This window comes from Capricornis sumatraensis, chromosome 11 (assembly GCF_032405125.1).
Source record: "Capricornis sumatraensis isolate serow.1 chromosome 11, serow.2, whole genome shotgun sequence".
NCBI classification, from domain to species: Eukaryota; Metazoa; Chordata; class Mammalia; order Artiodactyla; family Bovidae; genus Capricornis; species Capricornis sumatraensis.
The window spans coordinates 10,714,125-10,738,440 of record NC_091079.1 but is presented as its reverse complement, the minus strand read 5'-3'; the positions used below and the strand labels follow the sequence as shown (position 1 = coordinate 10,738,440).

General features: G+C 40.2%; 1 protein-coding gene across 1 annotated transcript in view; it reads left to right on the top strand.

Annotated features, from left to right (window-relative positions):
- Positions 1 to 24,316, top strand: part of COL19A1 (collagen type XIX alpha 1 chain) — a 431,222-nt gene that overhangs the window by 326,683 nt on the left and 80,223 nt on the right. The window contains exons 18-19 of the mRNA XM_068984053.1: positions 13,378 to 13,422; positions 19,474 to 19,536. Of these exons, the coding sequence (XP_068840154.1) occupies positions 13,378 to 13,422; positions 19,474 to 19,536 (108 nt within the window). The remainder of the gene's footprint in view (positions 1 to 13,377; positions 13,423 to 19,473; positions 19,537 to 24,316) is intronic.

Sequence of the window (24,316 nt, the reverse complement as noted above, 5' to 3'; positions counted from 1 at the left end):
ACTATGCACATAAGTTAAATAAGCAGGGTGACAACATGTAGCCTTGATGTTCTCCTTTCTGAATTTGGAACCTGTCCATTGTTCAATATCTGGTTCTTTTACATGAGTCTGTTCAGTTTTCCCAGCACTTCTTCCTGAAGAGACTGTCTTTTCTCCATTGTATATTTTGCCTCCTTTGTCATAGACTAATTGGCCATAGGTGTGTGGGTTCATTGCTGGGCTCTCTATTCTGTTCTGTTGAGCTGTGTGCCTGTTTTTGTGCCAGTACCATGTTGTTTTGACTTTTTAATATAATCTGAAGCCAGAGACTGTAATAACTCCAGCTTTATTCTTCTTTCTCAGAATGACTTTGGCTATTCAGAGTCTTTTACAGCTCCATATAAATTTTAGGATTATCTGTTCTGGTTCTGTGAAAAAAAAAATGTAATGGATATTTTGATAGAGATTACATTAAATATGTAGATTGCTTTGGGTAGCATAAAATTTTAACAATATTAAGTCTTCTGATCCATGAATATGGATCTTTATATTTCTTTGTATCATCTTCAATTTCTTTAATTATTGTTTTAGAGTTTTCAGAGCATAAATCTTTCATTTTCTCAGTTAAGTTTCCTCCTAGGTGTTTCATTCTTTTTGATTTGATTTTCTTTTTTAGTTTTTTTTTTCTTTACAATACTGTATTGGTTTTGCCATACATCAACATGAATCTGCCACAGGTGTACACATGTTCCCAATCCTGAACCCCCCTCCCACCTCCCTCCTCATACCACCTCTCTGGGTCATTCCAGTGCACCAGCCCCAAGCATCCTGTATCCTGCATCAACCCTAGACTGGTGATTCATTTCTTATATGATAGTATACATGTTTCAGTGCTATTCTCCCAGATCATCCCACCCTCTTCCTCTCCCACAGAGTCCAAAAGACTGTTCTACACATCTGTGTCTCTTTTGCTGTCTCGCATACAGGGTTATCATTACCATCTTTCTAAATTCCATATATATGTGTTAGTATTCTATATTGGTGTTTTTCTTTCTGGCTTACTTCACTCTATATAATCGGCTCTAGTTTCATCCACCTCATTAGAACTGATTCAAATGTATTCTTTTTAATGGCTGAATAATACTCCATTGTGTATATGTACCACAGCTTTCTTATCCATTCATCTGCTGATGGACATCTAGGTTGCTTCCATGTCCTGGCTATTATAAACAGTGCTGCGATGAACATTGGGGTACATGTGTCTCTTTCAATTCTGGTTTCCTCAGTGTGTATGCCCAGCAGTGGGATTGCTGGGTCATAAGGCAGTTCTATTTCCAGTTTTTTAAGGAATCTCCACAAACTCCACCCACAGTGAGGAAACTCCACAATAAAGAGAACTCCACAAACTGCCAGAATACAGAAAGGCCACCCCAAACACAGCAATATAAACAAGATGAAGAGACAGAGGAATACCCAGCAGGTAAAGGAACAGGATAAATGCCCACCAAACCAAACAAAAGAGGAAGAGATAGGGAATCTGCCTGATAAAGAATTCCGAATAATGACAGTGAAATTAATCCAAAATCTTGAAATCAAAATGGAATCACAGATAAATAGCCTGGAGGCAAGGATTGAGAAGATGCAAGAAAGGTTTAACAAGGGCCTAGAAAAAATAAAAAAGAGTCAATATATAATGAATAATGCAATAAATGAGATCAAAAACACTCTGGAGGCAACAAATAGTAGAATAGGAGAGGCAGAAGATAGAATTACTGAAGTAGACGATAGAACGGTAGAAATAAATGAATCAGAGAGGAAAAAAGAAAAACGAATTAAAAGAAATGAGGACAATCTCAGAGACCTCCAGGACAATATGAAACGCTCCAACATTTGAATTATAGGAGTCCCAGAAGAAGAAGACAAAAAGAAAGACCATGAGAAAATCCTTGAGGAGATAATAGTTGAAAACTTCCCTAAAATGAGGAAGGAAATAATCACCCAAGTCTAAGAAACCCAGAGAGTCCCAAATAGGATAAACCCAAGGCAAAACACCCCAAGACACATATTAATAAAATTAACAAAGATCAAACACAAAGAACAATTATTAAAAGCAGCAAGGGAAAAACAACAAATAACACACAAGGGGATTCCCATAAGGATAACAGCTGATCTTTCAATAGAAACTCTTCAGGCCAGGAGGGAATGGCAAGACATACTTAAAGTGATGAAAGAAAATAACCTACAGCCCAGATTACTGTACCCAGCAAGGATCTCATTCAAATATGAAGGAGAAATCAAAAGCTTTACAGACAAGCAAAAGCTGAGAGAATTCAGCACCACCAAACCAGCTCTTCAACAAATGCTAAAGGATATTCTCTAGACAGGAAACAAAAAAAGGGTGTATAAACCTGAACCCAAAACAATAAATTAAATGACAGTGGGATCATACTTATCAATAATTACCTTAAATGTAAATGGGTTGAATGCCCCAACCAAAAGACAAAGATTGGCTGAATGGATACAAAAACAAGACCCCTATATATGTTGTCTACAAGAGACCCACCTCAAAACAAGGGACACATACAGACTGAAAGTGAAGGGCTGGAAAAAGATATTCCATGCAAATAGAGACCAAAAGAAAGCAGGAGTGGCAATACTCATATCAGATAAAATAGACTTTAAAACAAAGGCTGTGAAAAGAGACAAAGAAGGCCGCTACATAATGATCAAAGGATCAATCCAAGAAGGTATAACAATTATAAATATATATGCACCCAACATAGGAGCACCACAATATGTAAGACAAATGCTAACAAGTATGAAAGGGGAAATTAACAATAACACAATAATAGTGGCAGACTTTTTTTTTTTAATCTTTATTTTTACTTTATTTTACTTTACAATACTGTATTGGTTTTGCCATACATTGACATGAATCCACCACGGGTGTACATGCATTCCCAAACATGAAAGGGGAAATTAACAATAACACAATAATAGCGGGAGACTTTAATACCCCAATCACACCTATGGATAGATCAACTAAACAGAAAATTAACAAAGAAACACAAACTTTAAATGATACAATAGACCAGTTAGACCTAATTGATATCTATAGGACATTTCACCCCAAAACAATGAATTTCACCTTTTTCTCAAGTGCTCACAGAACCTTCTCCAGGATAGATCACATCCTGGGCCATAAATCTAGCCTTGATTTGATTTTAAACAGTTGCTTTCTTGCTTTCTCTTTCAGACAGTTCATTATTAGTGTATAGAAAAGCAATAATTCTGTATGCTAGTATCCTGCAACTTTACTGAATTCATTTATTAGTTCTAATAGTTTTGTGGTGGAGACTTTGGGCTTTTCTATATAGAGTATCAAGTCATCTGCAAAAAGTGACAGTTTTTCTGCTTTCCTTCCTATTTGGATGCCTTTTATTTCTTTTCCATGTCTGATTACTGTGGCTAGGACTTCTAGTACTACATTAAGTAGAGGTGGCAAGAGTGAGCATGTATGTTTTCTTCCCGATTTTAGAGGAAAGGTTTTCAGCTTTTTACTGCTGAGTAAGATATTAGCTAAAGGTTTGTCATAAATGTCATTTACTTTGTTGAGATATGTTTCCTCTACACCAGGTTTGATAAGCATTTTTAATCATGAATGGATGTTGAATTTTGTCAGATGCTTTTTTCTGTGTCTATTGAGATTATCCAATTATTTTTATCTTTCCTTTGTTAATGTTTTATATCATATCGATTGATTTGTGTTTATTGAACCACCTTTGCATCCCTGGAATAAATCCCACTTGATCATGATTTATGATCCCTTTTATATATTGTCAAATTCAGTTTTCTAATTTCCATCAGAGATATTTTCTTTTTTTTCTGTAGTTTCTTTGGTTTCAGCATCAAAGTAATTGTAGCCTCATAGAATGAATTTTGTAGTGTTTCTTTCTTTTCAATTTTTTGGGATAGTTGGAGAAAGTTGGATTTTAACTCTTCTTTATTTATTTGGTAGAATTCCCCTGTGAAGCTATCTGGCCTTGAACTTCCCCCCCCACCCACCCACAAATTCAATTTCACTGCTAGTAATTGATCTGTTCAGATAGTCTATTTCTTCTTTATTCAGTCTTGGAAGATTGTATGTTTCTAGAAATTTGCCCATTTCTTCTAGGTTGTTCAATTTGTTGGCCTATAACTGTTTGTAGTATTATCTTATTCTCCTCTTCCATTTATTATTTTATTTGGATCCTCTCTATTTCTTGACGAGCCTCATTAAAGGCTTATCAACTTTGTTTATCTTTTCAAACAACCAGCTCTTGGCTTCACTGATCTTTTCTATTTTTTTGCTTTTATTTCATGTATTTCCTCTCAGATATTTATTATTTCCTTCCACTGTTCTTCCTTTTATCATTCCTTTCTATGATAAGTTAGATTTTTTACTTGAGGTTTTTTGCTTGTTTCTTGAGATACGTCTGTCTCACTATGAACTTCCCTCTTAGAACTGCTTTTACTAAATCCTACAGCTTTTGGAAAGTTGTGTTTTTATTTTCATTTGTTCCAAGTAATATTCTGATTTCTTCTGTGATTTCTACATTGACCCATTGTTTTTTTAGTAGCATGTTGTTTAGCCTCCACGTGTTTGTATTTTTCCCATTTTTCTTCTATAATTGATGTTTAGTTTCATATTATTGTGCTTGAAAAAAATGCTTGATATGTTTTCTGTCCTGTTAAATTGTTCAGACTTATTTTGCAGCCTAACGTGATTTATCCCAAAGAACATTCCATGGGCACTTGAAAAGAATGTTTCTTTTGCTGTTTTTGGATGAAATGTCCTGTTAAGCCCAACAGGACTTACCTATTAAGTCCAACTAGTCTAGCGTGTCATTTAAAACTATGGTTTTCTTATAGCTTTCTTTTCTGAATGATCTATCCATTAATGTAAGTGAAATATTAAAGTCCACCACCACTATTGTCAATTTCTTCCTTTATACCTGTTAATATTTACTTTATACATATTGGTGCTTCTGTATTGGGTGCATATATATTGACAAGTATAATATCTCTTCTTGCATTGATCTTTTTATCATTATATAATGCTCTGTCTTTTGTTTTAGACTTTGTTTTAAAGTCTATTTTGTCTGATATGAGTAATGCTGCCTTTGCTTTCTTGTTATTTCTATCTTTTTCCATCCCTTCACCTTCAGTTTGTTTCTCTTTACCTCTGAAGTGAATCTCTTATAAACATTATACAGATGGGTCTTGTATTTATACAGTCAACCACTGTTTCTTCTGATTGGAGCATTTACTCTGTTGACATTTAAAGTGAATCAATAGAAATGTACTTGCTGCCATTTTCTTACTTGTTTTCTGGTTGTTTTTGTAATTCTCTGTTATGTTCTTATTGTTGTAGTTTCTTCCCTTGTGGTTTGATCATTTTCTTTAGCAGTGTGCTTGTATTACTTTCTCTCTAGTTTTTTGTGTATTTATTTTAGGTTTTTGATTTGTGGTTACATATGTGTTGACCTGTAACTATTTCTTTTTGTTTTAAACTGGTAGTCATTTAAGTGCAATCATAGTCTAAAATATTTACATTTTTTATTTTCAGCCACATTTTGTGTTTTTAATGTCATATTTTACACCTTCAAGTTTATCCCCTCACTGTTTATTATAGTATATTTTATAATTTTATTTCCTTTTAATCTTTGTAACTAGTTTAAATAGTTGATTCACAGCCATTTCTATATTTTTCCCTTTTCTAGTGGGATTTTTTTCCTTCTGTAGATTTTTCCTTCTGACTGTAACCTTTTCTTTTCCATTTAGAGATGACTCTTTAACTTTTCTTTTATGGTAATTTTAGTACTGATGAACTTTCTGAGTTTCTTCTTGTCTGAGAAGTTATCTCTCCTTCAATACTAAATGATAACTTTTCTGGGTAGATTATTCTAGGTTGTAGGTTTTTCCTTTTCAGCACTTTCCCTTCTGGTCTACAGAGTGTCTACAAAATCAGTTGATAGTCTTATGGAGGTTCCCTTGTATTTGATTCTTTGTTTCTCTCTTGCTACCTTTAGAATTCACTTTAATGTCTGCCATTTTAATTATATGTTTTGGTGTGGGTCTGTTTGGGTTCATCCTATTTGGGACCCTCTGTGTTTCCTGGACTTGGATAATATTTCCTTCTTCAGGTTTGGGAAGTTTTCAGACATAATTTCACCAAATGCACTTTTTTACTACTTTCTGTCTCTCTTCTCCTTCTGAGTTCCCAATAACACAAAGAGTGATATGCTTGATGTTGTCTCGAAGCCCCCTTAAACTGTTCTCATTTTTTTAATTTGTTTTTCTTTTTTATGCTCTAATTGGGTGATTGTCATTATTATATCTTCCAGATCATTTATGTGTTCTGTGTCACCTGGTCTGCTGTTCATTCTTTCGTGTGTGTGTGTGTGTGTGTGTGTGTGTGTTGCTTATTTATTGCATTCTTCAGTTCTTCCTGGTTCTTTGTTATATTTTCTAGTTCCTTATCAAATTCTCAGTGTGTTCATCTATTCTTTTCTCTAAATCACTTATCGTTGTTATTCCTAATGCCTTCAACTCTTTAACTGATGAATTATTTATTTCTGTTTTGTTGCTTGTTTCCTTAGGAGTTTTCTTTTGTTCCATTTGAATCAAATTTGTCTTCTCATTTTGCTAACTTTCTCTGTCTCTGATATTAGGTGAAACAGTTACCTGTATGAAGGAGTATCCTTTAGTGGGAGCATCCCTATATAGTCTGTATGTGCCCAGTGGGAGAGCTGAAGCTGACCTGAGCCTGGGTCATGTTTTCGCCTAGGATGTGCTGACTACTACCACCTTGGTAGAAAATGGAGCATGAGATGGCATGAGAGCTGGATCCAGGCGTGATTCAGGGCTTCTCCCGTGCTTCGTGACCATCACCACCCCACTGGGGGTGGGGGCAGGTTCCCAGTTGCTGGAGCAGAAGTCACGAAGGTCAGGCCTCAGATGCGTCCATTCCCGCAGTGTGTGTGCTCTTGCCTCTCCCATGACCAGCACCCTTGCCTTAGAGGGAAGCAGTGCTGGAGCAAGAGGTCCTGGAATGGGCGCCTGGTGTGGGTCAGCATTCAGGCTGTGGAGGTCCTGAGGCCACTGGAGCTCTGGACAGCTCCCAGTCTGCTGCCCCCAGGAGTGACAGCAATGGCTGCTGCCCCCCATTCAGATGCTGGGCCAGGTCTCCATCCCCTGCTACTGTATATCTCCCGTGGCATGGCAGTCCTAATCCTAGTGTGGCGCCGTGCCACGAGCAAGCGAGCTGGACCGGCACTCAACTCGGGCCGGACACACACTGAGGTAGCCGCAGGAAACCATGCAGAGTCCAGATAGTTTCTATCTGCTCTCCTTCCTTCCTGGGGATAAGCCAGTGTGTGCTCTCTCTTCACAAGCAGACCTTAGGTTTCTTACACACTCACTGTCAGTGACACTGCTTTTCAACCCAGCTAAGGGGATGTGTCTCCTGACATCAGTCCCTAAGACTGGCATGCCCAAATGTGGTTCAAACTGCTCACTCCCCAGGGAGAATCTTTGAGCCTGTGTAACCCCCCTTCTCATCTGTGTCCCTCACTACAGGCACAATCCTAACCTTACTGCTTCTCTTCCCTTCCTACCTGATTTTGTGTGCACCTCTCTTACAGTCTTGATTGTGTAAGAGTTTCTCTGTCAGTTTCTGGTTTGTTTGCAGTGAGTTGCTCCACGCATGGATGTGTTCTTGTTGTGTTCAAAGGGCGAGGTGAACTCAGTGCCGCCTACTGTGCCATCCTGATTTCCCCAGAATTCCTGAAATGTGTAGGCTGGGTATCACCCCACACAAAACACCCCTCATCGCTACACCACAGGGACCTTTCAACAATATATTCAAAATTGTACATCTATTAAAGCTACTCAAAAGGTTTCTGAGAACCATTCAAATAACATGGCAGCAAGGCACAAAGTGACCTGACAAAATTAGAATAACATCTGAGGCAGAACTGTGGGTTCCAGAAACATAACAACTAAGTCACCAAGAGTCAGACATGACTGAGCAACTGAGCAACAACAAATCTCTTATTATTTCTATGTGGCATGAAAGTCGCTCGGTTGTGCCCAATGCTTTGCAACCCCAAGGACTGTACAGTCCATGGAATTCTCCAGGCCAGAATACTGGAGTGGGTTGCCATGCCCTGCTCCAGGGGATCTTCCCAACCCAGGGGTCAATCTCAGGTCTCTCACATTGCAGGCGGATTCTTTACCCGCTGAGCCACAAGGGGAGCCCAAGAATACTGGAGTGGGTAGCCTATCCCTTCTCCAGGGGATCTTCCTGACCCAGGGATCAAACCCAGGTCTCCCACATTGCAGGTGGATTCTTTACCCGCAGAGCCACAAGGGAAGCCGTATTATTTCTACAGAGTCAAGAAATTATCTGGTACAGTTAGCTTGGAGAAAGCAGAGAGGAGAATCTCACATGTCAACAAATCAATGCAAATGAAGTTCAAGTTTGCCTCTGCCTTGAGTGTTGTTAGCCAAAGAGTGGATAACACCTACAGAGGCCACTGAGGGTCCTTATTTAGACAGGTTTCCTGAAATAGCTATTGCATTAAACAACCATATGATACTCTGCTTGGCAGTAAATACCATGTTGTTTTTCTGGATGTGAAAACCTCCAGAAAAGTCAAGGTTTTAGAACAATAGACTATATGGATAGAATAATATGACTTGATGCTGCAGAAGCATCTCTTCGTCTCACAACATTTGTGATGCCCTTTAGGTTGTGGGGGGACCAGCTAGGGAGGAGGACCTAAACCAAGGTGCTGTGAGATGCTCTCAGCAGATGTCCTTTGAGTACTCTTCTGCTCTGAAAGTCAAAAGCACAGGGCATCCCAGTCCAAAACCATCCCTGGACAACCTGTGTGTTAGACCTGGGGTCCCCAACCCCTGGACCACACAGCAGGAGGTGAGCAGTGGGCAGGTGACACAGCAGGAGGTGAGCAGTGGGCAGGCAAGCGAGCAAAGCTTCATCTATATTTATAGCCACTCCTCATCACTTGCATTACTACCTGAGCTCCCCTCCAGTGGTGAGATCAGTGGTGGCATTCGATTCTCACAATGAGTGCAAACCCTACAGTTGACTGTGCATGCAAGGGATCTAGGTTGCACACCCCTTATGAGTCATCCTAAAACCATCCCCCTACCCTGTCTGTGGAAAAATTATCTTCCACAGTATCGGTCCCTGGTGCCAAAAAGATTGGGAGCCACTGTCTTAGACCAAGCATGTTCCACCTTCCCCACATATCTTAGAACAAACACAGCCAGGCAAAGACTGTGATGGGCTGTGCATCAGAGCCCATTGGAGCCCATTGGCTCCAGGCCCAGATAGCAGTATTTTCAGGAAACTCCTAAAGTTTTATGTTTCTGTGGAGATTGCATTCAAACAGCTTACCATTTCATAACTGCTCATTCTTTATGTATGTGACTCAGAGTGTCATAACTCACTTTCATATATGTCCTTGCACAGAAGAAACTATACAAAAAAGATCTTATGATCCAGATAACCATGATTGTGTGATCACTCACCTAGAGTCAGACATCCTGGAGTGCAAAGTTAAGTGGGTCTTAGGAAACATCACTAGGAGCCAAGCTAGTGGAAGTGATGGAATTCCAGCTGAACTATTTCAGATCCTAAAGGTTGATGCTGTTAAAGTGTTGCACTCAATATGCCAGCAAATTTGGAAAACTTGGCAGTTTCACTCCAGTCCCAAAGAAAGGCAATGGCAAAGAATGTTCAAACTACCACACAATTGCACTCATCTCACACACTAGCAAAGTAATGCTCAAAATTCTCCAAGCTAGACTTCAACAGTACATGAACTGAGAACTTCCAGATGCTCCAGCTGGATTTAGAAAAGGCAAAGGAACCAGATCATATCACCTATATCCATTGGACTATAGAAAAAGCAAGAGAATTCCAGGGAAAAAAAAACCAAAAACAAAAACATCTGTTTCTGCTTCATTGACTATGCCAAAGCCTTTGACTGTGTGAATCACAATGGGAAATTCTCCAAGAGATGGAACTACCAGACCACTTTACCTGCCTCCTGAGAAACTTGTATGCAGGTCAAGAAGCAATAGTTAGAACCGGACATGGAACAACAGACTGGTTCCAGATTGGGAAAGGAGTACGTCAAAGCTGTATATTGTCACCCTGCTTATTTAACTTATATGTTTCACATAATGCAAAATGCCAGGCTGGATGAAGCATAAGCTGGAATCAGAATTTCCAGGAGAAATATCAATAACCTCAGATATGCAAAGGACACCGCCCTTATGGCAGAAAGAGAAGAGGAACTAGAGAGCTTCTTGATGAAAGTGAAAGAGGAGAGTGAAAAAGGTGGCTTAAATCTCAACATTTAGAAAACTAAGATCATGGCATCCAGTCCCATCACTTCATGGCAAATAGATGGCAAAACAATGGAAACAGTGGCAGACTTTATTTTGGGGGACTCCAAAATCACTGCAGATAATGACTGCAGCCACAAAATTAAAAGATGCTTGCTCCTTGGAAGAAAAGCTATGGCAAACCTAGACAGCATATTTAAAAGCAGAGACATTACTTTGCCAACAAAGGTTTATATAGTCAAAGCTGTGGTTTTCCCAGTAGTCATGTATGGATCTGAGAGTTGGACCATAAAGAAGGCTGAGTACCAAAGAATTGATGCTTCTGAACTGTGGTGTTGGGGAAGACTCATGACAGTCTCTTGGACTGCAAGGAGATCAAACCAGTCAATCCTAAAGGAAATCAGTCCTGAATATTCATTGGAAGGACTGATACTGAAGCTAACTCCAATACTTTGCCCACTTGATGTGAAGACCAACTCATTAAAAAAGACCCTGATGCTGGGAAAGGTTGTAGGCAGGAGAAGGGGACAACAGAGGACAAAATAGTTGGATGGCATCACCGACTCAATGTACAAGAGTTTGAGCAAACTCTGGGAGATGGTGAAGGACAGGGATGTCTGGCCTGCTGCAGTCCATGCGGTTGCAAAGAGTCAGACACAATTGAGAGACTGAACAACAGCAAATGATTTATAACTGAAGACTTGGGGACTAAAATTTTTGTTTCAATTTAGATATCTGAGATCAAAGGTAGGTAGGAAAAATGAGAGACTATCACAGGACCAGTAATATTTATAACACCAGTTATAAACTACTTATTTTTTATAGAATTTTTAGTCTCTTTCTCCTCAAATTTTAATTTTTCAATTTTTGGAAATAATTTTATTTATGTATTTGTCTTTGTCTGTGCTGGGTCTTCATTGCTGTGTCAGCTCTTCTCTAGTTGCCATGTGCAGGCTTCTCATTGCGGTGACTCCTCATTGCAGAACAAGGGCTCCAGGCGGGCAAGCTTTAGCAACTGTGGTTTGTGGGCTACAGAGCCCAGGCTCAGTAGTTGTGCCTCATGAGCTTGGTTGCTCTGAAGCTTGTAGGATCTTCCCAGATCAGGGATCAAACCCATGTCTCCTGTATTGACAGGCAGATTCTTTACCACTGAGCCACCAGGGAATCCCCTAAACTACTTCTTTTTAACTGAAGTAGCATGAGTAATATGAAGGCACATTTAAAATGTCAAACTGTAACAACAGTGATTGGCTTATTTATTCAACAAATATTTATTGAGTGCTTCCTATATGTTAGGTACTGCTATAGGCATGGGGTTGGCATTCAGTTCCAGGCCTCATAGGTCTTACATGCTAACATAAGAATTTTTGAAGAAATACAAAATTGTACATGTTAGTTAGTATTAAGGAGAAACACAGTGTCCAATGAGAAGGTGTGAGGGGAACCTGTCTGGAGACCCTCAGAATGCATTTGGTAATAGCTGAGATCTGAGTCATTGCTAACCAGATGAAGAGGTGAGGACAGAGTGGGGGACTACAGGGAGAGACAAGAAGGATCCTGGTCCATTTGAGGGGCTGAGAGAAGACCCTTTACATGACTTTGCTGAGGTTTTGAAGAAAGGAAGTCAGAATGTCATTTAAAGATTGCATTCTGACCTGTAGAGAACAAGTGTGTCAGAGGAGCAAGAGTAGGTTATAGGGGCCAATGAGGGAGCCTTTGCAATGATCCTGCAAGAGTGCTGGTGGCCTTCCAGTGGAGGTAGCTGCAGTGAAGAGACTTGGGGCAGAGGCAACCGCACTGGATGATGTTGTCCTTAAGCAGTAGAGTGTGTGTGAAGTTGCTCAGTCATGTCCTACTCTTTGTGACCCCATAGATTGTAGCCTACCAGGTTATTCTGTCCATGGGATTTTTCCAGGCAAGAATACTGGAGTGGGTTGCCATTTCCTTCTCCAGGAGATCTTCCCAACCCAGGGATTGAAGCCAGGTCTCCCGCACTATAGGGAGACGCTTTACCATCTAAGCCACCAGGGAAGTAGAGGAGGCCAGTGTTAATGGTGACACCTAGATGGAAGAAGAAAGAGTCTATGGACAGGAGAGGTTGGATGCAGATTTTCTTTCTTTATGTACTTTGTTTCAATTATAAAATGAAATTACCACTCATTTTCACAAGTCAAACTGCAGAGATATGTTAGGAAGAAGTTAATTATCATCCTCCCACTTCTGGACTAATACCTGTTAACAATGAGTTATTCTCTTGTCTTTCTTACTCATATATGGCTGCATTTTTGTATTTTTAAATTCAGTTTTGAACTTGTTGAATATAACTCTCTTCTAGAATTTACAAGTGAGCGCGTTAAGTAGAAAAGTAGATATAGGGGTCAAAACCCAGAAGGGAAACATGCACTGGGTTTACAGATTTGTCTGTCCTGGTATACATAATGCCTCAGCCATGGAATTGATAAGTGTACCTGGGACAAAAGGTTGAATCACAAGAAGAGAGCTGGATGTAGTCCTGAGGAGGCCCAGGGTTGACCAGTGAGGAGCTGGTTGGAGAGGAGAGGTCAGAGAGACAGGAAGAAGAAGCATAGTACATGTAATACAAGTCATAAGCATGCCAAGTGCAGCCGAAAGGTCGATAATGGAACATCCATTATACTGAGCAACAAAGATACCACTATTGCTGTTGAAAGTTGTATCAAAACCAAACGAGGCTGCCAGGCATTAGTTTGGAGTTTTGCTAATTCACCCCTGGAGAGGTGCTATTTCTCCAGCATCACCTCCTGACGGGGTAGGGTGGAAGTCACAGCAAGGACAAATAGGGTCTCAAAAGTGAGAGTTTTTCCGGAATGTTTGACAGAGTGTGAGAGAGGCAATGGGATAAAAGTTGTTACAGTGCTATTGTCTATTTTTATGTTAAAGTAGGGACTGTTTTAAAAATAAATAGATTTTTTAAATTTTTGTTTCATGTTTACTTAGGGGAATGTTGGTGAACATGGAGCTGGTGGTCTAAAAGGAGAGAAGGTAATCAAATTTGCAGAGTGAGTAGAGACATCTAGGTTTTTACACCAATTCACGCATTCACATGTCAGGGCAGCCTCACTGCCCCGCAGGTTCCACATCAGCCTTCAGGGAGCACTACTCTCCCCGCCTCCTGACCAAGCAGGACTGAGCTCGGCCTCCCCTGGAAGCCTTGAGTAGCTGACCACAGGAAGGGAACACTTCCACAGTGAGGGGAAATAGCTGTCACATAACTGTCACAGGTAAATGAAATTAGGACACATGTTTCAGTTTATAGTTAGATGTTTCTTGGATCCGCATAGGTGGCAAAAACAATCTGAAAAGCCCTGTGACAGGATGCCTGAGGCTTCTATTTTTCTGTCCTCTTAAGTGTCCACACATAAGCTGTCATGGGAGCATTTTTGGGTGGGTTTTTATCATGTACAGTCACAGTTTAACCAAATAATTATTTCAAAACAGCTTTAAAATTAAAACGCTGGTGAATTTCCATTGCCTTCTCATTGTCATCACTCATGAGTTTAATTAATTAGCTGTGAAGATGACAAATACACTTGCCTTCTCAAAAAGATGTCTCACTCCTGTTTGATCCTGCAATTGTGATGACCTTAGATTCAATGGGAAATTGCCATTGTCAAGAATAAATAAAAACAATGAGGAAACTATATTCAATATTTTGTAATAACCTATAAGGGAAAAGAATCTGAAAAAATAGATATATATATATATATATACTTGTATGTATAATCGAATAACTTTGCTGTACACCTTAAACTAACATGACATTGTAAATCAGCTATACTTCAATTTTAAAAAGAAAAAAAGATGAAAGAAACAATGCACATCAAATCCACAGACAAGATGAGTAGGACTGAAAATACTCTGCAGGAACACGGCCTGTAAGTGCTCCCTTCCGCCATTCACCCAGTAAAAATTCTCATGATTGAGGGCAGGGTATTTCAACATGAATCCAAGAAAATATGACTTCCATGCATTATTAATCTGTGCAACCCATCTATTCACAGGATCATACCTCCATCACCAGAAAGAAAAAAAAAAAACTGCTAAGAGATAGTCTCCACAGAATAGGGAGCTTCTTATAGATTGACCATTGCAAATGAAATTTCCTGCAAAAAATAAAAATAAAAACCTTGACATTCTTAAAAAGACATCCCTAAAAATTGATTATACAGCAGTAATGTCATTTATGTGTCTTGGATTGCACTGCTGGTACATTAACATTATTTCCTGTAACCAAATAGCTTATGGAATTCCTACACCACCATAACGAACACATTATATTTTAAGCAATTACTGCAGGACACATGCAGACTAAGGAGAAAAAAAAAAAGAGCTTGTCACTTAGGACAGCTGAGCAAAGAGAGCTGTGGCACTTTTAAAGTATTTAAATTATGATTCATTCCTTGAAACAAAGCAGCTGGCTCTCATTTTCCTCTGTTCATTAGGAAACACATGTTACTTAGGAATTCTGAAGCCCTCAATGTTGAGAAATTTGATTCTGTAAAACAGGTGTATTTCTAACTCTAAGGACACTTTCTATGGCTCAAAATCTTTTCTAATTGCTTCAGAATCTTAAGTGGAATTAGAAAAAGCCAGTGGCATAACTGTTCCCTCTTCCCACCCAAAGAAATAACCCAGAGGAGTCTACAGAGAACTGGATACAGTACCTGATATAAATGCCCATGTGAAGTGATTTGTAGGAATTTTAATTAACAGGAAAAAGGCTCTCCCAGTGAAAAATGCATAGGGTGAATTCTAAAACATAAGTGCCACTCTTGCTGGAGGAGCAGAATCACCTCTACCTGTGCACACTCAGTACCTGGGCTGAGTCTATACTTCTATTCTTCATGATGCTGTTCAGAGGTCACTGGAGTGAGAATTTAAGGCCCCTTCAACCTGCTCCCTTGGACCTTTGCTTGCACCCCCGGTGGACCCCGGTGGTTCGGCTGTACATTGGAGTCCCCTGAGGGCTTTTAGAAATTACCAGTCTCGGGCCCCATCTCCAGGACTCTGATGTGGGGCAGAACTCATGTCTCTGGTTGATCTGGAGTGGGGTCCATGTTGCTTTATTTAAAAGAGTTTCAGATGATTCTACCCAGCAGCCAGCGTTGAGTGATGGAAGGAACCTGGGCTCTGGGGTCAAAAGCTGATTGTGCCATTAACAGCTCAGAAAAGACACTCCAATCCTCTGGTCATCCATTTACTCATTTGTGAAATGGGCAAAATTATATCTACACAGAGTTGATGGCAAGATTAAAATCAAATGAGATGAGATGACCTTACCCAAAGCACACTGCCTGACATATATTAAGCCCTCACTAACACTTCGTTCCTCACTGTTCATCCATTCTAAACTTTCTTTCTCCTCGTGGAGTATCATGTATGTCTTTTTGGTATTCATAGTTATCATACTTAACCCCCAGTCTTGATCATCTTTGCTTCTCCCACAATAATTTTGATGGAGAAGAGATTCAATTTACGTTGTAGGATTGAGCCAGAAGTACAATTTCAACATATACATGACTTTTGCTCTATCATACTCCACTTCTCAATGCACCAGCTGGCAGAATAGAATCACAAAGCCAGCCTACCATTTGGAACCCAAAGTGGTAAAGAACCCACCTGCCAATGCAGGAGAGGTAAAAGACAGGGCTTCCATCCCTGGGTCGGGAAGATCGTCTGGACGAGGGCATGGCAATCCATGCCAGTATTCTTCCCTGGATAATCCTGTGGACAGAGGAGCCTGGCAGGCTATAGTCCATAGGGTTACACAGAGTCAGACACAACTGAAACGCCTTAGCATGGACACACACTTCTAGTAAAACACCAGAGTCAATACAAACAGCAATGGAATTGACACACAAATCCCTCCTAGGTTAGCAGCCTCATTCTGATTCAAGATACAGGAAGAAAGAACAACAAATACTACCAGCTTTTAATGGTAAATAGTGACAGAGACCCAGGCATCCGTGCAAGCCACCTGCCAGGACTGAAATGATGACCCCTGCTCTGTAGCTTCCTGAGAAAGACAGGATGCAGTGATGGGATGATGATGTATCTGCAAGTTGATTGGGGGTAGCTGCTTCTTTATAGAGACAGAAGAATCAGGAGGTGGAATATCTAAGGAACCCTGAGAAATTAGTGGTGTCTTTTAGAGCAATTGTCAGAGGTAAAAAATGGAGGCTCAACACCACCAGACCTTTCAAATAACATCCAGAGTGTCAAATTAAATGACTGCCTTTCCCAAAGCTAAGTGAATCCATCACTGATCTTTCAACCCATAATTACAGTGATAAATTACTGAACATTCATTTTTAATATGAAGAACAACTCCATATGTGTTTAAGATTCAGGTGGGAAATGCTTTTGTTTGTAGACTTTTGTATCAAGGATCTAGTCTCTAAGACTTCCTCCAAGCCCAGACACACTTCCATACCAAACAGAGGTGGACCAAAGCCTCTGCCTGGTCCTTCCTCTGTATTTCAGTGGAGACCTGTATACATTGGTTTAAATACTTAGCAGCTGTGAATATGGTTACTCTTCCTTCAGGCATATTCCTCTCCCCTTACCTTTTGATATCAAGCAGATGTGACTTTTATAGTAACTCCTAGACCCTTTCCTTTATTTCTACATTTACTTTATGCAGCTGGCTTGAGTTACTGGGCATATTTTTCCCCAGTGCCTGAGGCTTTCAACATCTATCAGATGTTAAAGGAAGGCCAACACTGTATACAGTCTACCACTTGTACAAGGCCAATTGTTTAGTCTGTCAAACCAACAGCAATCAGTCCCTTAATGTCTCCACCAATTTCTTCCTCTTTTCATTATGGATAGAACTTACTCTCTGTAGGAAAATGGATTCTCCTACAATATGGTAACTATAAAACTGATGTTACATTGTATGTTTAGATGGTACACTATAAGGGAAAATACTTGTATTAATAAATGAAGATTAAATTTACAAAATATATTCCACAAATCTAGAAGGCTCCTTAAAAAAGAAAAAAAAAAAAAACATGACATTGTCTATGCATTACGAATGACTGATTTCCTCTTCCTCTAAGCTAAATCACAAGATACTGATTAGGATAGAAACATAAAAGTAAACCAGTGTCTTTAGGGCTGACTATCTGAGGCTTGAAAAGAAACAGATAAACATATCCACACAAGGGGACATGTGTAGAGATGTTCATTGCAACCCTGTTTATAAGATAACAAAATGCACATTTGTGCTGTGTCTCAGTTGTGCCCACCTCTTTTACAACCCCATGAACTGTAGCCCACCAGGCTTCTCTGTCAATGGGATTTTCCAGGCAAAAACACTGGAATGGGCTGGCATTCTCCAGGGGATCTTCCCGACCCAGGAATCAAACCCATGCCTCTTGCATCTCCTGCACTGGCAGGCGTATTCTTTACCACTGAGCCCCATGGGAAGCCCCAAATACCCATGAGTGGGGCTTAGATGACCCCTGATCCATTAACACGCTATAATACTATCCAAAGGTTCAGTGAATAAACTAGATCTCTACGTTTAATATCCATCAATAGAGGATGGATATTAAAAACAACATTGAGTTGGGGGAAAGTCACAGACTGTCATATACAAGATTAACCAGTGACTTTTATAAAATTTGTTTTAAATATCCAAAATAACATACTATTTATGGTTCCACATATGCAGTAAAAGTACAAAAATATAGACTGAAAACGTAAGTACTAAATTCATAACAGTGACTCTCTCTGGCACAGAAATAGAGAGGGAATATGAAATTTCCTCTTTGACATAAGGTTTTTTTTCCCTCCTTGGGTGCCTTGTCCATGGAGGTTTGACATATTCAACTTTATCTATTTTTGTTTTTTTTGAAATAAAAAAGACACGTGGGGCAGAAAAGCTGTATGCTTGGAAATGCCATGATGAACATTGTTTTGCAAAAATGCTCTTAGGGTTGGAAAACAACCCAGCATTATATAAGTTCTGGTTGTTGTTCAGTCACTCAGTTGTGTCCAACTCTGCAACCCCATGGTTACAGCCTGCCAGGCTCCTCTGTTCGTGGGACTTCCCATGCAAGAATCCTGGAGTGGGTTGCCATTTCCTTCTCCAAGAAATCTTCCCAACCAAGGAATCAAACCCATGTCTCCTGCATTGGCAAGAGGCCCCGGGAAAGCCCTACATGCATTCTAGTGGCTGCACTTAACAACTGTGTGGTATTCAGGGTTGTTGGCTAACAGTAAACGGAAGCACTGAGATATCTCTATCGATTAATTAGTGGTACACTTCCTTGCCACCAATATTATTTCTAAAATTTTATTTTCTCCAAATACTCCTTATATGTCCCATACAAATCCCTCTTCTGGATTTTTCATCAGAAACTCAGACTTTTCTAAGCCACTGCTATCCCCACATCAAGAAGGCCTTCTTTGCAGCCAAACTGTGGTGAATGAGTGCTGGAAACAGTGGAGAGACATCTTTTTCTTCCTATATCTCCCCCTACTTGAAAAAAGAAAGAAATATCTGAAATAAAATGAATTTGGATTACTGTGTCAATTAAATAATGTGATGTCTTTAAGGCCACAAAAATTCTTTTATTTCTTTTGGTGCAGCAGAGCATAATTATAATTATTTTCTCTAAATGTTCTTTGCTTGAAAAATAATTGGCTTTGTCTCACATTAATTTTAAAGATCATAATGAATATTGTGGATTTCTAAAAGACCTAAAGGCATTGTGGAGTGCTTATAAACACATTGTTATGCAAATAACCTATTGGATTCAGAGCTTCCCACTGCCCCTTGGGGGAAACAGATAAATTCCATTGTTACAAGGGGTACAGGTTGTGCTGTCACCCTGAGGGTCACAACAGGACTTATCTGCTGCTGCTGATGCTAAGTCACTTCAGTCGTGTCCGACTCTGTGCGACCCCCCATAGATGGCAGCCCACCAGGCCATCCCGTCCCTGGGATTCTCCAAGCAAGAACACTGCCTTCTCCAAGGACTTACCTAGCCTCATGCAAAAATTGTCTTCTGCTTTTCTTGAAAGGGTGAAACTGGATCGCCAGGATTTCCAGGATCTATTGGCCCTAAAGGTGAAAAGGGAGATTCTGTAAGTATTTTAGCTTTGAGAGCAGCAGGAGAATATCCAAAAGATAGAATTAAGATATTTTTCTTAATCAGCCCCAATTCCATGTACGTTGGTTGTCCCTGGCATAAGGAACAATAGATCAGATATTTGGTCATGTTCTCTAAATGAGGTACTAAGTTTTTACAAGTATTACCTCACTTAGTTAATTTAAGAAAAAAAAAATTCTTCAGATGAGGAAACCAAGGCACAGAAAGGTTAAGTAACTTCCCTAAGGTCCCTAAGCTAGGAAATACTGAAACCATGAATCACTCCTAGGTAGGCTGATTCCAGAACCCAGGGTTTAAAAATCACTAAGCTACCCTGCTATAGCTAAAGACAATAGCTGCTGCTGCTGCTGCTGCTGCTGCTGCTGCTGCTGCTGCTAAGTCACTTCAGTCGTGTCCGACTCTGTGTGACCCCAGAGATGGCAGCCCACCAGGCTCCCCTGTCCCTGGGATTCTCCAGGCAAGAACATTGGAGTGGGTTGCCATTTCCTTCTCCAATGCATGAAAGTGAAAAGTGAAAGTGAAGTCGCTCAGTCGTGTCCAACCCTCTGCGACCCCACGGACCGCAGCCTACCAGGCTCCTCCATCCGTGGGATTTTCCAGGCGAGAGTACTGAAATAGGATGCCATCGCCTTCTCTGAGATAATAGCTAAAATGAATAATAAAATCAGTATATCAAAAGAGCTAATTTATCCCCCCAAAATAGAGAAGTTTATCTTTGTTCAAACAACTACTGTCAGCATAGTCTCTGAAGTTATTCTAGGTTTTTATGAGATCAAAATGACTTCTTAAATATTACTGAGGTCACGTTCTTCCAAAATTTAGTTCTTTTGGTAGAAAAAAGTACCTTCAGTATCATTTATATTCAAATGGGACTACCTAAAGAGATGACATGAATCCTAATTACAAAAATAATTTTTTTAATTCTGCTTTAAAAAAAAAAAAACCCACAGCAGCCCTCAAGAATCAGCAAGAATGACTTAACAAATGTTTCATCTTTGTTAAAAAAAAAAAAATGTAACACTTTGAATAAATTTACTTTTCCTCTTCCCTTGCTGGGATGAAGAGAGAATATTGGTTGGCCAGAGATAAAAATGAAGAGGTCACTAAAAGGCCTGCATGCCTGCCAAATGGGAACAATATAAAGAGTATTTAATATCACAAAGTCAAATTCTCCTTGTGCTTCAGCTTTAAAAATGAAGCATCTTTGGCGATGACAGTCATTCTCTGACAGCTTTAGAGTTCATGCTGTCCCCCTTGTGCTCCGAAGTTCTCCTCCTTCAGAGGTCACTCTTGCCTTTGGATTTCTGTTCAAACCAGTAACAATCCTTACTGGGGTTCCACACCTGAGGATTTCCAAGCCTCTCTAGGAAATCTCCTCTCTCCCGCAAATCAGCCCAAGGTCTGCTGTGCCTTCCACCTGCCAGCTGACTCCTATAACTCCGCACTTATGGGCACCTCTCATCAGCTCTTATCTGCCCCTTGCCCCCCACCCCATCTCCCCTCCACACTGGAGCACTGACACCTTCTCTTAATTTCCACATGCTGCTTGTCAAACCAGGACCTAAGATTTACTATAATTCTACTGGCATATCTGGGACTTGTAGAGCAGAGAAATTTGAGTGGATTAGAGCAGTGCCTCTCATACTAAATGTGAACTTGAGTTGCTGAAGATCCTTTTGAAATGCTAATCCTAGTTTAGCAGGTCTGGGTAGTGGTTTATTACCAAACCCAAGTTCAGTTCAGCTGCTCACTGCTCATAAGTCAACAGTTGCAGAGGCAAGTGTCAGCAGAAAGGTGCTTTAATCAGAAAAGGTCGCAACCTGAGGAGAAGGGGGACTCATGTCCTGAGACCAACTCCCAAGTTTCTTTTCAGCCAGGACAGTTTTTAAAGGGAAAAATGATGGGGGTGGAGGATGGGGGAATGGCAAGAATCTCAGTGAGTCATTGAGGCAAGAGGTTGGAATCTGAATCTTTTTTCTTTCCTTTGAGTGCAGATTGGCTGACTGTCTTCAAATGTAATCTTGATGCATGATCTCCGGTAGGATTACTAAGGGGGCCATTGAGGGAGAGAGCTAGTCATTTTTTAATGGTTTAACTCTTCATTCTTTTTATCTAGGAAAAAATCAATAGCTTAGGCAAGGCATGGCATGCATTCAGGACAGCAAAAGTCAGGAGTTAGTTTCAATTGCTTGGTGATCTCATTTTTATATTTAGGTTCTTTTAAGTTCAGAGGGGAACAGGAAAGGGGCAAAAGAGCTGCTTTCAGACTGAGCAGGTGTATTTCTCAACGCACTCAGGCCATGCTCCTGCTGTGCATCCTGGGCTGTGCTATGAGTAGCAAGAACTGGAGGATTTCACAGTTCCTGAAGATTTTCCTCTAGCTTTCTGTCCTGTTACCAAGGCCCACCCACTGAGACTGCTTTTCTCCCCATCTACCTTACCCTCCCAGCTCTTCTCCTTGTCAAATCTGCAAATTATCCCACCTTCCTTATATTAATACATCTTCGCTTACCTTTCTCCCAGCTTCCCAAAGGAAAAAACACAAATTTCACATCATTAGTAAAGCAGTCTAGCTCTCTATGGTCTCAGCCTTTCTATTCTGGAACAGAATCTGAACATAACATAATAACCAGGAGGTCCAAACAGAAAAATAATCTTCATCCAGATCTGAACTCTGAGCCTGAGTAGTTTAAATGGCAGTTTGTCCCCTTTTACAGAACAGTTACTACATGACTAGGTTAGATATCGGAGTGAAAATGTCATCTAGCTGAACCCCAGGATTTTATAGATAAGGAAAAAGAGGCTCCAAAATGTAAATGACTTGCCCCAGATAGTAGCCACTGGAATTAAAACAAAATATCAGCTCTCTAGACAACCAGGCTCCTGGTTTTGCTTTTTCTGCCCCAACTAGAAGTTACTTTAGTCACTGTAGCTTGGCAGAGGTTCTAAATAACCAGTGACATAAGTAATGTAATAGAAACAAGCAGTTACAAAAGCAACGCAGCCTGTTGCTCACATCTCATTAACTTCATCTCCTATCTTAAAAATCGAGTTAATTTTTAGAATTAAGACTGAAACACAAGAATATAAATAAAGATCTCTATATATCTAATATATAGAATTATCCAGTAAGAGATTTAATTATGTTGGATAGAGTAGGTAGGTTATGCTAAGTAACAAATTAACCCTGAAATTTCTGTGGTTTTACCCCCAAGAAAAGCTTTCTCTCACTCACACTGCCCAGCCAGTGTGGTTGGGAGGAGTGGGTATCCTGCTCCACATGACCCTCAGTAACCAGTCAGCAGGCTGGTAAGCACCAGGGAGCTATGCCCTCTGACAGGCACAAACTTCTCAGCCACCACTGCCAGGACAGCAGGACTGGAGCATGGTGAGTGGTCTCCGCACGCCTCAGCCTTCACGTGCTCTGCAGCCCTGCTGAACACGTTTCACAGTCAGAGTCAGCAGCTTGCCCCCACGTAACTGCAGGGAGGTTGGAGACATGGGGGAGAAGACAGGGCCCCCAGAAGTCCCCGGGTCATGAGGTGTGAAGTTTTTTCAGTAACCACTCACCGCCTATGGTGATCTGAAGGTCAAATCCTTACCAGCACCTTTGAGAGCGTCACTGCCTAGCATAGCGGTCCTCAGCCTTTCCCTTGACTTTCAGATGCAAAATAAAACATTTTACAATGTATGGTTTCCATCTTATTATCCATTCACTCAATTCACATAATAAGACAATTAAATTGTAAATAATATCAAACAGACTGAGTAAGCAAAGTCTGATTTTGAAGCCAGGCTGCCTGGGTTTAGATCCTCAGTGCCTTCTTATTGATTTTGTGACCTTGGGGAAATGAATTAACTTCCCTGTGCCTCAGTTCCCCCTCTGTAAATGAATGTACTACCCTGTTGACCCAAGAGGTTAATTGTATCAATGTATATAATGTGATTAAAACAGGGTTTAATACATTGAAATAATTCAATAAATGTCAGCAATTATTGTTTTATCTGTAAAACTTTAAATTCCCTAATTTAATACATTTCAGCAGAAGTGTACCCCAGAGATGCTATGATAGTCAAGGTGAATTATATCTCTTCATTCACAGATTTTGTAGGCAAGACAAACAAGGGAACAGGGAACATACAGTGGGTGAATGCTGCTTTAGGAGAAACATTAATAACTTAGGTTTACTCAGAACCTTTCTGAATCTCTTCTCATTCTGGTATTGGGACAATATCTTCCTCACAGCAGTGTAGTGAAGGTTAAATGACGTCACAATATGTACCTTCAAGAACAGAAGCTAATACAGGGAAGCCTCCCCATCTGTGTGTGTGTGTGTGTGTGTGTGTGTGTGTGTGTGTAGGAAGGGTTGTGTTGTTCGTAACACAGTGACCATGGGGAAAGTGTTGCGTCGTAAGAGACATCCCTTCAAAGCTTTGACTCCCACCAGAGCCTTCAAGCCTAAACCCAACAGCAAGAAGTAGTATCAGTTCCATAGACTTGTACTGTTATTCACCCAGTAATTAACCCCTTCACGTCATTTTCATTAAAAGGAAAGTGAAAATTAGTAAGTATTTTTACAGTAATGACTTTGTAATTTTAAACACTGATTTAGAACTCTAGCTGTATCTTTTAAGCACCAACTTAAGTAACTGGAAGAATTCAAATGAATGTCCTTCCACTGATCACTCCAGCACCTTCACATTCATTCTGCCTCTGTTTGGATGCTTGTGTGTGTGTGTATGTGTGTGTGTGT